This window comes from Heteronotia binoei, chromosome 12 (genome assembly GCF_032191835.1).
Source record: "Heteronotia binoei isolate CCM8104 ecotype False Entrance Well chromosome 12, APGP_CSIRO_Hbin_v1, whole genome shotgun sequence".
In the NCBI taxonomy this organism is placed as follows: domain Eukaryota; kingdom Metazoa; phylum Chordata; class Lepidosauria; order Squamata; family Gekkonidae; genus Heteronotia; species Heteronotia binoei.
In genome coordinates, this window is record NC_083234.1 from 8,280,038 (window position 1) to 8,294,648 (window position 14,611).

Here is a 14,611-nt window from a genome sequence, read left to right on the forward strand (position 1 = left end):
TATCTATCTATCTATCTATCTATCTATCTATCTATCTTTCTTTCTTTCTTCTTTCTTTCTTTCTTTCTTTCTTTCTTTCTTTCTTTATCATCATATCATCATCATCTATGTATCTATCATCAACTTATCATCTGTCTATCATTATCTATTCTTTTAAAGCTGCAGGAAATAGTTATTTGACTGTATTAAAATGGCTGCTTTTCCATCATTGGTGGGCACTCATATCTTCCCTTCTATGAACACAGCTGTGGGAGGGAGCAGTTGAGCAGAAAAATAGATTAAAGCATAGGGGTACCCGAGCGCAGAGGAATAGATGCTTTTGAGCTGTGGTGCTGGAGAAGCGCCTTGAGAGTTTCTTGGACTGCAAAAAGATCCAGTCAATCAGTCCTCAGGAAATCAACCCTGGACTGTTCCCTGGAAGGTCAGATGCTGAAGCTGAAGCTCAAATCCTTTGGCCACCCAATGAGAAGGGAGCACTCCCTGGAGAAACCCTGATGCTGGAAAGATGGAAGGCAAAAGAAGAAGGGACGGCAAAAGAGGAGATGGCTGGACAGCGTTACTGATGTAACAAACACGAAATTTGAGAAGACTTTGGAGGATGGTAGAAGCAGGAGGGCCTGGTGTGACTTTGTCCACGGGGTCGCAAAGAGTCGGACTTGACTGTGCGATCTGAACAACAACAAACCCTTTTACAAGGCTGGAAAAGCAATTGAAGGAGTACAATTTTGAGTGAAAATCAGACTTTTTTTGTAGAAAAAGCCCAGCAGGACTCACTTGCATATTAGGCCATACCCCCTGGCACCAAACCAGCTGGAACTGCGTTCCTGTGCATTCCTGCTCAAAACAAGCCCTGGTGAAACTAGCAAGTGGAAAGGTTGCATCAGTTTCTCCAATCAAATTTTAAAAGTTTCTGTATTAAATTGCACTATGCATTTCTCTTAAGGACATATTACTTTTCATTGTCCTCCTTAGAACGGCAGTTAGGATTGGACTTTGAGAAAATGCGTTATCAATTTTTTAAAACTGCACCATAAGCATCCTCAGGCCAAAAAACAAAGAAGGGGGGTTGCACAATAAAGCGTGGTATTTTGTTCCAAACACCATTATTTGAGAGCTCTGAACTGAAGGACCTTGCACCATCAGGGTGTCCTTCCCCCCCCCTCCAGTTTTTGTTTGTGAATGGACACTTAAGCACTCTCTCTCCCTGCCCCACCTTTCACATGGCTTGATTTCCAGGAAGGTGGAGAACCTTGTGGTCATCCTAAATTTCTGCTTGACATTGCCTCCTTTTCCCTTTACTCCTGGAGGGCACCAGAAATAACAGGGGATCAACTGCTGCTCCCAAAGACACTGAAACTAAATTGAGTTGCGCATCTAGTATTCTGTACCTGCACCAACCCTTCAGAAGCTTTTCCGTCTAGTTCCTACACTCCTATAAAATTAGCATGGGGACAATTATGCAGCCCGGGGGCCAAATCAGGCCCTCAGAGGGCTCCTGTCAGCCCCCCAAGCAACTGGCCGTGTGTTCTGCTTCCTTCTCCCTCTCTTGCTTCCTTCTGCATCACAGCTTGCTTTGCAAGGCTTGCTCAATCGCACAGGAACTACAGAGCAAAGCCTCTATTTATTCTCCATTGGCTAAGGCTCCACCCTTAGGGAGGAAGGGGTGGTGGTGGCAGAGCGTGCTTTTGCCAGAGTCTCTCAGTTGCACAGCAGAGCTACTGAGCCAAGCCTCTCTTCCTTCTATTGGCTGAGGCTCCTCCCCCTTCTGATCCCCTGAGGATGAAAGGAAAGAGCCAGAGCTTCCTTTGCCCAGTTCCCTGGATCGCACAGGAGAGAAACAAAGAAAGCACCTTTAAGACCAACAAGTGCTAATGTTTTAAGCATGTTTTGTTTAAGCTTAAAAAAAAAAACCCGTTGTGTTTGTCTGTGTCCTTTATAAAAGGTTTATATCTCTGCTCTACCTGGTAGTACATTTTATGACATACGTGGCCCGGCCTGACAAGGTCTCATTTATGTCATCCGGCCCTCTAACAAATGCGTTTGATGCCCTTGATCTAGCGCTACTGTGCCAGTTCAAGCAGTCGTGTTCCAGGATGACACACTTACCCAATGCCCCTCCCTGTTATCACACTTCAGACAGCAAGACTGAATAGGCATGCTTTTTTCTATCGATCCAGTTTAGAGCATTCAAAATAGAAGAAAGCACCACAAACGGATACATTAATTTATTTCATTTCTTTTTGGCGGGGGAGGGCGGGATATAAAAATAAAGTAGTTGTTGTTATTATTATTATTATTATTATTATTATTATTATTATTATTTCATTTGTATTCCGCCCTTTTCCCGCAAGCTGGCTCAGGGCGGATCACCACGAGAGCTAAAACAAATAAAAACGACAAGCTAAAACCATAAAATACAATAAAACAAACAATACACATATCAAAGGTGGTGATTTCCCCATTGGCACGTTCGATATATGGCCTACGGCCATACCACCCTGAACATGCCCGATCTCGTCTGATCTCGGCTGCTAAGCAGGGTCAGGCCTGGTTAGTACTTGGATGGGAGACTGCCTGGGAATACCGGGTGCTGTAGACTTTGGCCCTGCTGGGGTCGCTGTGGCGTCCCATCCTTCGCCTGCTCTTAAGGGTAGGGACGATGCTCAGGGGTTAGAGCATTCTGCTTGGTAAGCAGAAGGTCCCAGGTTCAATCCCTGGCATCTCCAAAAAAGGGTCCAGGCAAATAGGTGTGAAAAACCTCAGCTTGAGACCCTGGAGAGCCGCTGCCAGTCCGAGAAGACAAGACTGACTTTGATGGACCTTGGGTCTGATTCAGTAGAAGGCAGCTTCATATGTTCATATGATACATCAGCACAGCAGTAGGCCCAGAGATGAAATAATAAATTGTTATGCCAATAAAAGGTTTTTGGAATTTTGGAAATAATAAATTAAGATAAAATAACGTAGCATCGGGGCAGGCAAGGGAGGCCAAGCAGATGGAGAGAAGGATGTCCGCTGCCTCAACCGAAGGCCCGTCGGAACAGCTCCACCTTGCAGGCCCTACAACATGGCATCAGATCAGGTAAGGCCTGGATCTCCACAGGGAGATGATTCCACCAGGCTGGGGCCAATGCTGAAAAGGCCCTGGCCCTGGTTGAGGCAAGCCGAACAGTGTGATGCAGTGGCTAAAAAGGCCAATGCAATTTTGGCCTGTATCAACAGAAGTCTAGTGTCCAGATCACGTGATGTGATGGTATCGCTTTACTCTGCTCTGGTAAGACCTCATCTGGAGTCTTGTGTTCAGTTTTGGGCACCACAATTTAAGAAGGATAGAGACAAGCTGGAACGGGTCCAGAGAAGGGCGATGAAGATGGCGAGGGGTCTGGAGACCAAGTCCTATGAGGAAAGGTTGGAGGAGCTGGGGATGTTTAGCCTGAAGAGGAGGCGGCTGAGAGGTGAAAGGATCACCATCTTCAAGTACTTGAAGGACTGTCATAAAGAGTATGGGGTGGAATTGTTTTCTGTGGGCCCGGAAGGCAGGACTAGAACCAACGGGTTGAAGTTAAATCAAAAGAATTTACTTCTCAACATTAGGAAGAACTTCCTGACCATTAGAGCAATTCCTCAGTGGAACAGGCTTCCTCGGGAGGTGGTGGGCTCTCCTTCCTTGGAGGTTTTTAAACAGAGGCTAGATGGCCATCTGACAGCAATGAAGATCCTGTGAATTTAGGGGGAGGTGTTTGTGAGTTTCCTGCATTGTGCAGGGGGTTGGACTAGATGACCCTAGAGGTCCCTTCCAACTCTCTGATTCTATAATCCTGTGGATCAGGGACGGTCAAAAAATGCTGCGAAACGGAACGCAGCAATCTCTGGGGCACATGTCGGGAGATGCGGTCTCCCCATATACACATAAGTCTGCTCAAGCATTCAGGCTGAAGAAGGGTACAAAGAAAAAGTGAAAATGTTCCGGCCCCCCCTTTCCATGCAGTTGGTATTTACCGTCAATGACGTTTACATAGGACAGGGTAGAAGTACTCCAAGTTGCAGTAGTTTAAAATCCAGTATTACCGTGGGGAGGGGCCGTGGCTCATTGGAAGAGCATCTGCTTGGCATGCAGAGGATCCCAAGTTCAATCCCCAGTGTCTCCAGTTAGAAGGGAAACAGGCAACATGTCTGCCAGAGATACTGAACAGCTGGTGCCAGTCTGAGTGGGCAATAACTGACCTTGATGGGCCCGATACTCTGAGTTGGTATGGGACAACTAGCTTTGTGTGTTCATATGTACCTTTGTACTCCGGACTGGGACTAAGGGCGCCAATCCCCGGATGGGGGCAGGGGATCCCCCGGTTTGGAGGCCCTCCCCCCGCCTCAGGGTCATCAGAAAGTGGGGGAGGGGAGGGAAATGTCTGCTGGGAACTCAGACATTATTCCCTATGGAGACCCATTCCTATAGGAAATAATGGAGAATTGAGCCACGGGTATCTGGGGCTCTGAGAGGGGTGTTTTTTTAAGGTAGAGGCACCATATTTTTAGTATAGCATCCGGTGCCTCTCCCCAAAATACCCCCCAGGTTTCAAAAAGATTGGACCAGGGGGTCCGATTCTATGAGCCCTCAAAGAAGGTGCCCCTATCCTCCATTATTTAAGAGGTGTGGGGTCCCTTTAAATATGATGGCCAAAACTCCCTTTGGGGTTCAATTGAGCTTGTCACACCATTCTCCTGGCTCCGCCCCCAAAGTCTCCTGGCTCCACCCCCAAAGTCCCCAGATATTTCGTGATTTGGACTTGGCAACCCTAACTGGAACAGTCCGTATTGTCTCTTGCCACGTGGAGTAGCCAAAAATTGAGGACAGCAGGGCATGTGGCTCCCTGATCGGAAGCCACGGAAAAGATCTTATCTGCATCCACAAAAATTTATATTGTCCCTTTGGGAGAGTCTCCCGCTCCCCCCCCCCCCCCCCATCCCCTGCAATCACTCAGATTTTCCTGCTGCACAGAGGAAAAATGTACATTCTAGCCATCTGGCTGTTTTCTTCTCTGTCCAATGAAATGGGACATTCTCGCAAAGTGTGAGATGGAAAACCCCATCTCCCACATCAGCCAGAGCCATTAGCATCTCTAAGCATGAAAGAGCTCTGTGCCTGGAGTTTGAGGGCTCTTTCCTTCATCTCCCTCCTTTGTGCTAACCTTTGCAACTTATTCCAGTTCGTATGAAGCTGTTTTGGGAGGAGCAGGATATAAACGTTCAGAAATAAAAACAATAAGATAAAATAGAGTGTGGTCCCAACGCTGGGGTGAATTCTAAGATGGAGGGCATTGCTCCACACAGGGTCGGCTCTGCCACTAGGTAGGCAACTGCCAGCCTTCTAAGGGCGTCAAATTGGGTGCCCCTCATGTGACTTGATAATGTTATCAGTGCTGGGGGGGAGCACCAGATAGGGTTGCCAAGTCCCCTGCCTCCTCCGGCGGGGGACTTGCATGTGTTGTGCCGGCATCGCCTCGCGCGGCCCCTCTAGGCACTTCCAGGGAAACTCTATGGTTTCCCTGGACGCTCTAGCCATTTGGGAGGGTGAAACTCTATGGTACCTATTGCACCATAGAGTTTTCCCTCCCAAATGGTTAGAACGTCTGGGGAAACCATAGAGTTTTCCTGGGAATGCCTAGAGGGGCCGCGTGAGGCGATGACGTAGGGGGAGGTTCCACATTGGGCCAGTGGGTTGGGAACCTCCTGGGTACGGGAACCCCCCCCCCCGAAGTTAGCCTCACCTAGGGTGCCAGACGGTCGACGGCCAGCCCTACCTCCACAGTTTGTTGCCGGGGGGGCGGAACAGAACATATTTCTGTTCTTGTTTTCTTTTTGGCATTACAATAACCTCTGGTGTTAAGCAACAAGGAAAGAAGGGTGATCTTTTCTGTCAGGGAGCCAAGGCAGTGTGAAGCTGGTGTTCATTACACATGATACGGTACACTTACACCAGGGCTGTACAATGAGCCGAGCAGGCCTTATAAGAGATCTTTTGTGCTGTAAAACTACCCCACAAAACCTGTTTGCCCAGGAACAATAGAGGCCATTAGCACTAAAGAGGTATTGTCTAGGAGCACCTTGAAGACTAACAAAATTTATGGTTAGGGGATGAGCTTTCGGGAACCACTGCTCACTTTTTCAAGGGCTTCCCTCTTCCTGCTTCCCCAGCTCCCCTGGCTTCTTCTGCCACCCTTGTCCTGCCTGGCACCAGCTGTGGTGCTCCAGCCCTGGCCCTTTTGCTAGACCCCAGAATGCATGGCAGTTATCAAGCGACTGTTGCCAGCAGACTGGCATGAAGATCGAAAGCTCCTTTACCCCCTCTTGCTCTTCTTCTGGGGAGAAAGGTCTTCTCCCTTTTCACCCTAGGGTTGCCAATCCCCAGGTGGGGGCAGGGGATCCCACGGTTTGGAGGCCCTCCCCCCGCTTCAGGGTCGTCAGAAAGCGGGGGAAGGGGAGGGAAATGTCTGCTGGGAACTCTGTTATTCCCTAGGGAGATTTATTCCCATAGAAAATCATGGAGAATTGATCCGCGGGTATCTGGGGCTCTGGGGGGGGGGGGGGCTGTTTTTTGAGGTAGAGGCACCAAATGTTCAGTACAGCATCTAGTGCCTCTCCCCAAAATACCCCCCAAGTTATGAGCCTCAAAAGAAGGTGCCCCTACCCTTCATTATTTCCTATGGAAGGAAGGAATTGAAAAGGTGTGCCGTCCCTTTAAATGTGAGGGCCAGAACTCCCTTTGGAGTTCAATTATGCTTGTCACAGCCTTGATCTTGGCTCCACCCCTAATGTCTCCTGGCTCCACCCCCAAAGTCTCCTGGATCACCCCCAAAGCCCCCAGATATTTCTTGAATTGGACTTGGCAACCCTATTTCACCCTGTCCCGATGGCACTTTTAAGTGAGCTGAATATAGGGTTGCCAATCCCCAGGTGGGGACAGGAAAACCCCCGGTTTGTAGGCCCTCCCCCCCACTTCAGGGTCATCAGAAAGCAAGGGGAGGGGAGAGAAATGTCTGCTGAGCACTCCATTATTCCCAATGGAGACCAATGGAGAATTGACCCGCAGGTATCTGGGGCTCTGGAGGGCTGTTTTTCAAGGTAGAGGCACCATATTTCCAGCATAGCATCCAGTGCCTCTCCTCAAAACACCCTCCAAGTTTCAAAAAGATTGGACCAGGGGGTCCAATTCTATAAGCCCCAAAAGAAGGTGCCCCTATCCTCCATTCTTTCCAATGGAGGGAAGGCATTTAAAAGGTGTGCGGTCCCTTTAAATGTGAGGGCCAGAACTTCCTTTAGAGGTCAATTACTATATGCTTGTCACACCCTTGCTCCTGGCTCCACCCCCAAAGTCCCCAGATATTTCTTGAGTTGGACTTGGCAACCCTAGCTAAATAGCTTCCTGCTGCCTTCCGCATGCTTTTGCTATGCTGTTGCCAGCCTTTGCCAGTCTGTTGGGGCTTTGTGTGCAACCCACCAGCTCAGCTTTCCACCGTATAATGGAGATGGCCCAAAGCTACCTGGTGGCAGAGGGTTCTGAAAGCTGCTTCTTGCCAACCACATCCTAAAACTGTCCTGCATCAGTAGGGAAAAACAGAGGAGGATCTCATTCCCCCACCGGTAGCAGTGCCGCTCACCAGCTACAGCCTTCTTGCTTCACATCTTGCTAAATGAAATAAAACCAATTTTACCAGGAGGTCTCATCTGCACCGTGGCAGTCTCCCTTATTTCGAGGAGGAGGCATGAGAAGAAGAAGAAGAAGACAGCAGATTTATACCCTGCCCTTCTCCCTGAATCAGAGACTCAGAGCAGCTTACAATCTCCTATATCTTCTTCTTCCCCCACAACAGACACCATGTAGTAAGGTGGGTGGGGCCGAGAGATATCTCTCAGAAGCTGCCCTTTCAAGAACAACACCTATGAATGCTATGGTTGACCCAAGGCCATTCCAGCAGCCACAAATGGAGGAGTGGGGAATCAAACCTGGTTCTCCCAGATAAGAGTCTGCACACTTAACCGCTACACCAAACTGGGGCAGACGCAGCCGCAAAATGGCGGCCTCAAGAGGCAGAAGCAGTCACAAAATGGCTGCAGCAACTTACCTTTAGCCACTGATGGAATTGAACTTTGGACCTTCTGCAGGTCAAGCAGATGCTATACCAGTGACCCATGACCCTCCTCCCCTGAATAGAACTCTCATACCGTAGCTGTCTTACCTTGAATCAGACCCCCCCCCCCCTTGGTTCATCAAGGTCAGTATTGTCTGCTCAGACTGGCAGCAGCTCTCCAGGGTCTCCGGCAAAGAGGTTTCCCACATCACCTCCTGCCTTGTCCTTTCAGCTGGAGCTCAGGAAAAGCTGATGCTTGTTCCTCTCTTGTGCCTTTTCAGAGAGGGTCGGAAAGGTCTTGTTCCATCTCACTTGAAACTCTGGTCCTGAGAAAACACCTCGGGAGGGGCTATAGCTCAGCCGTAGAGCATCAGCTTGGCTTGCAGAAGGTCCCAGGTTCAATCGTAGAGTCATAGGGTTGGAAGGGACCTCCAGGGTCATCTAGTCCAACCCCTTGCACAATGCAGGAAACTCACAAATACCTTCCCCTAAATTCACAGGATCCTCATTGCTGTCAGATGGCCATCTAGCCTCTGTTGAAAAACCTCCAAGGAAGGAGAGCCCCCCACCTCCTGAGGAAGCCTGTTCCACTGAGGAATCGCTCTAACGGTCAGGAAATTCTTCCTAATCTTGAGTCAGAAACTCTTTTGATTTAATTTCAACCCGTTCTGGTCCTACCTTTTAGGGCCATAGAAAACAATTCCACACCATCCTCTATACGACAGTCCTTCAAGGACTTGAAGATGGTGATCCTATCACCTCTCAGCCGCCTCCTCTCCAGGCTAAACATGCCCAGCTCCTTCAACATTTCCTCATAGAACTTGGTCAGGCTTCCTCGGGAGGTGGTGGGCTCTCCTTCCTTGGAGGTTTTTAAACAGAGGCTAGATGGCCATCTGACAGCAGTGAAGATCCTGTGAATTGAGGGGGAGGTGTTTGTGAGTTTCTTGCATTGTGCAGGGGGTTGGACTAGATGACCCCAGAGGTCCCTTCCAACTCTATGATTCTATGAAGGTTCAAATCCCACCTATGCTGGTGGAAGCTTGCTGGGTGAGCCTGGGCCAGTCACAGCCTTTCAGCCTAGCCTACCTTACAGGGTTGTTGTGAGGATGAAATGGAAGGGAGGGGGAACAACGTCAGCCGCTTTGGGCCTCCAGGGGGAAGAAAAGTGGGATAAGAATGAAGTAGATAAATAAATATAATTGGGGTTCTCGCACTAGTAGAAAAGCAGCTTGAAAAGAGATCACCAGAATTGCCCCGCTATGCAGTGCAACACGACTCACGCCACTGGAGCTTGTACTTTGGAACAGCATTTTGGGGACACATCGAAGCTTTGCAAAGGTAAGGCAAATGGCAAACTGCCCTGTAAAGCTCTGCCAAAAAAACGGCCTGATGTGACATCACCCCATGGGTCGGTAAGGACATAAGAACAGAAGAGAAGTCATGCTGGATCAGGCCAATGGCCCATCCAGTCCAACACTCTGTGTCACACAGTGGCCAAAAAAACCAAGTGCCATCAGGAGGTTCACAATTGGGGCCAGGACACTAGAAGCCCTCCCACTGTGCCACACCAAGCACCAAGAAGACAGAGCATCACTGCCCCAGACATAAGAACATAAGAGAAGCCCTGTTGGATCAGGCCAGTGGCCCCTCCAGTCCAACACTCTGTGTCACATAAGAACATAAGAGAAGCCCTGTTGGATCAGGCCAGTGGCCCCTCCAGTCCAACACTCTGTGTCACATAAGAACAAAAGAGAAGCCATGTTGGATCAGGCCAATGGCCCCTCCAGTCCAGCACTCTGTGTCACACAGTGGCCAAAAAAACCCCCAAGTGCCATCAGGAGGTCCACCAGTGGGGTCAGGACACTAGAAGCCCTCCTACTGTGCCCCCCAAAGCACCGAGAATACAGGGCATCACTTGCCCAAGACAGAGTTCCAACATTACGCTGTGGCTAATAGCCACTGATGGACCTCTGCTCCAGATGTTGATCCAATCCCCTCTTGAAACTGTCCATGCTTGTAGCCGCTGCCACATCCCGTGGCAGTGAATTCCATGTATTTATTACCCTTTGGATGAAGAAGTACTTCCTTTTATCCGTTCTAACCCGATTGCTCAGCAATTTCATTGAATTTCATTGAGGAACCGCTGCTTGCACCTTTACCTTTTACTTTACTTGAAAGCCATGATTCTTTCAGCCTTTGGTGCCTTCTGTCCTGAGACTATTTAGCGCCAAGCATGACCCTCGTCACACCACCTTCATTCCACCTTAAGCTGCTACAAACCGTAAACTTCCGCATGCTCCTCCATTCCCCCATCTTCCTTCCGGGCTGTGAACTTCTGAATAACTCCAGAAGCTTATTTGTCCTTCTGTGATCGGAACAGCGGCCTGCGATGGCCACCTGACCATGCTCTAGAGCTGTATTCTGCACACGCTTTCCCACAGATAACACGGGGGGGTGGGACATTAAATGCAAACATGCCCTTGAGTCCAGGCACACCTTAAAGACCAACCAGATTCCCAGGGTTTGAGCTTGCAAGAGTCAAAGATCCCTTCGTCCGCTACCCGCCTGGCTCTCAAAAGCTTCCATCTCAGAAAAGTTGCTGGTATCTGAGATGCTACTGGACTCCTATCTTGCGCTTCTGTTGCAGACCAGCACAGCTGCTCACCTGAAATTATCCCTTAAGGCAGGGCTGGCCAAACTTGCTTAATGTCAGAGCCACGCAGAATAAACATCAGATGTCTGAGAGCCTCAAAATATGAACGTCAGATGTTTGAGAGCTGCAATAAAGCACAGGGAGGGAGGGAGGGAGGGAGGGAGGGAGAGAGAGAGAGAGAGAAGAAAGAAAGAAAGAAAGAAAGAAAGAAAGAAAGAAAGAAAGAAAGAAAGAAAGAAAGAAAGAAAGAAAGAAAGAAAGAAAGAAAGAAAGAAAGAAAGAAAGAAAGAAAGAAGGTAAATAGATTGGGGAAGGAGAAGTGGAAAGAAAGCAACTTTAACTTTAAATGCCTTCTCTGAGCCACCAGCTGGCTTGCCTTGGAAGTGATTTAAAGAGACAAATGCCTTCTCCAAGCTGGCCAATGGGGTGCTGGGGGCTTCAAGAGCCACACAATATGTGTTAAAGAGCCACATGTGGCTCCTGAACCACAGTTTCACCATCCTTGCCTTAAGTTGTTCTTTCTTTTGCTTTTTAAGAATGGAGTCTCCAGGAGTGTGGTTGTCAAAGCATCAGACCAAGATGCGGTTAAACCCGGGTTCAGCTCTCCGCTCTGCACGGAAACTCACTGGGTGACCTCGTGTCAGCCTAAGCTACCTCACAAGATCATTGTGGAGGAGAGGAGAACCACAGAAGCTGATTTGGGTCCCCACGGGAGAGAAAGGCCGAGTGTAAATCAAATAAATAAATCATAGAGGAGGAGGAGGAGGAAAAGAAGAAGAAGAAGACGACATTGGATTTATATTCTGCCCTCCGCTCAGAGCGGCTCACAATCTCCTTTATCTTCCTCCCCCACAACAAACACTCTGTGAGGTGGGTGGGGCTGAGAGGACTCTCACAGCAGCTGCCCTTTCAAGGACAGAGTCTCAGAGCGGCTCACAATCTCCTTTCCCTTCCTCCCCCACAACAGACACCCTGTGAGGTAGATGAAGATATTGGATTTATATCCCGCCCTCCACTCCGAAGAGTCTCAGAGCGGCTCACAATCTCCTTTCCCTTCCTCCCCCACAACAAACACCCTGTGAGGTGGGTGGGGCTGGAGAGGGCTCTCTCACAGCAGCTGCCATTTCAAGGACAGAGTCTCAAAGCAGCTCACAATCTCCTTTCTCTTCCTCCCCCATACAGACACCCTGTGAGGTGGGTGAGGCTGGAGAGGGCTCTCACAGCAGCTGCCCTTTCCAGGACAACCTCTGCCAGAGCTACGGCTGACCCAAGGCCATTCCAGCAGGTGCAAGTGGAGGAGTGGCAAATCAAACCCGGTTCTCCCTGATAAGTGTCTGCACACTTAACCACTACACCAAACTGGCTCTCTTCCCTTGAAGACCTTGGCCTTCCCTTGAAACCATCAGGGTGTGTTTGCGTCCAGCATGGGTGTTCCCCCTCCCTCCTGCCTCTCTCCCTCCCTCCCTCCCTCTTACCTTCTCCAAAGTTCTGATCATAGATCTTACTGGGGTTGGCAAACTCGTACTCTGCGCTCATGGGGTAAGCGTGAGGCACGGTGCGCTCGGCCATGCTCTCTGCCGGGCGGTGGGCCTTTCGGTTGTACCTGTTTCACTCTCTCTGAGTAGAAGCCCCGGCCAGATTTGCAATGTTTTCGTCAAGCTGAATTCCAGGGGGAGGAGTGCGTGATGAAACACGGACCGAAATAGACAGCCGGGTCCTGGAACGCTGAGCCCCTCGGGGAAGGCCCAAAGCTCCTTGCCGCATTCCACCACAGGCGGGGTTTTTTTTCCGCTGCTGGAAGGCGGCAGGAGGCAGACGGTGACACTGTGGCTGCAGCTGTTAGAAATGTTGGGGGAACGCTCTCCTCCCCCCACCCCTCCCAGGCCGGCCAGGACAACTGGACAATGAACCGGAATGCAGGGCATGAAAACTGGATGGTGCAAGATGAGCGGTTGCCGCTCCCTGCTTCTCTCCCAAGCCCTCATCCCATAAAAACATAAGAGAAGCCATGCTGGATCAGGCCAATGGCCCATCCAGTCCAACACTCTGCGTCACACAGTGGCCAACATATACATACATACATATACTGTGGCTAATAGCCACTGATGGACCTCTGCTCCATATTTTTATCCAATCCCCTCTTTAAGCTGGCTATGCTTGCAGCCGCCACCACCTCCTGTGGCAGTGAATTCCACATGTTAATCACCCTTTGGGTGAAGGACTTCCTTTTATCCGTTTTAACCCGACTGTCAGCAATTTCATCGAATGCCCACGAGTTCTTGTATTGTGAGAAAGGGAGAAAAGGACTTCTTTCTCTACTTTCTCCAACCCAGGCATAATCTTGCCAGCCTCTCTCATGTCACCCCGCAGTCGACGTTTCTCCAAGGTAAAGAGCCCCAAGCATTTTAATCTTTCTTCAAAGGGAAAGTGTTCCAACCCTTTAATCCTTCTAGTTGCCCTTCTCTGCATTTTTCCCAATGCTATAATATGCATGATCATCCAGCTACACGAAGACCAGCGAGGCCAAGTCAGACACTGCAACGACCTCTCGGAGCCCTTCCCAATAGGCACAGGTGTAAAGCAAGGCTGCGTTCTCGCGCCAACTCTCTTTACGATCTTCTTTAGCATGATGCTTCAAAGAGCCGCAGTAGATCTAGATGAGGACGATGGTGTCTACATCCGCTATCGCACCGATGGCAGCCTATTCAACCTGAGGCGACTAAAGGCCCACTCCAAGACAATGGAAAAACTCATCCGAGAGCTACTGTTTGCTGATGATGCTGCACTCGTCTCCCACTCGGTATCAGCTCTGCAGCATATGACGTCCTGCTTTGCAGAGGCTGCCAAGCTATTCGGCCTAGAAGTTAGTCTGAAGAAGACAGAAGTTCTCCACCAGCCTGCACCCCAGGAAGATTATCACCCTCCCTGCATCACTGTGGGTGAATCAGTTCTGAAGACAGTCCAGCAGTTCAGCTACCTGGGGTGCATCATCTCCTCAGATGCCAAGATCGACAAGGAGATTGACAACAGGCTGGCAAAGGCAAACCGCGCATTTGGCCGACTGCACAAAAGAGTGTGGAGCAACAAGCATCTGAAAAAAGGCACAAAGATCAATGTTTACAAAGCGGTTGTGATGACAACCCTCATCTATGGCTCCGAATCGTGGGTTTTATACCGTCATCACCTGCGACTCCTTGAGCGCTTTCATCAGCGCTGCCTTCGCACCATCCTCAACATCCACTGGAGTGACTTTGTGACCAACACTGAAGTCCTCAAGCGGGCAGAGGTTACCAGCATCGAGGCACTGCTGTTGAAGACGCAGCTGCGCTGGGCAGGGCATATTTCTAGGATGGAAAACCACCGCCTTCCCAAGATTGCCCTGTATGGCGAACTCTCCACCGGCCATCGAAATAGAGGGGCACCAAAGAAGAGGTACAAGGACTCCTTGAAGAAATCCCTTAGCACCTGTCACATCAACCATCACCAGTGGTCTGACCTAGCCTCAGATCGCAAAGCATGGAGGCACACCATCCACCAGGCTGTCTCTTCCTTTGAGAACACACGCATAGCTGGTCTTGAGGACAAAAGGAGATTGAGGAAGAATCGCACTGCTACAGGACCAACCCTAAATCAGACTTTTCCCTGCAGCCACTGTGGCCGGACCTGCCTGTCCCGCATTGGTCTTGTCAGCCACCAGCGAGCCTGCAGCAAACGTGGACTATTGCACCCTTCTTAAATCTTCGTTCGCGAAGCCAAGCCGAGAGAGAGAGAGAGAGATAATATCCTTTTCAAAGTGCGGTGACCAGAATTGTACACAGTATTCCAAATGTGG

The 14,611-nt window shown here is 49.7% G+C and overlaps 1 protein-coding gene and 1 non-coding gene across 2 annotated transcripts in view; one reads left to right on the plus strand and one right to left on the minus strand.

Moving 5' to 3' along the window:
• HSPB2 (heat shock protein family B (small) member 2) overlaps positions 1–12,435 on the minus strand; it is a 20,135-nt gene extending 7,700 nt beyond the window's left edge. Inside the window, exon 1 of the mRNA XM_060250958.1 lies at positions 12,255–12,435. Within this exon, the coding sequence (XP_060106941.1) occupies positions 12,255–12,348 (94 nt within the window). The 5' untranslated portion in view covers positions 12,349–12,435. The remainder of the gene's footprint in view (positions 1–12,254) is intronic.
• LOC132580827 (5S ribosomal RNA) lies at positions 2,481–2,599 on the plus strand. Its single transcript, XR_009556100.1, has one exon. It is a non-coding gene; the product is annotated as a 5S ribosomal RNA (ribosomal RNA).
• Positions 12,436–14,611: the final 2,176 nt, after the last annotated feature.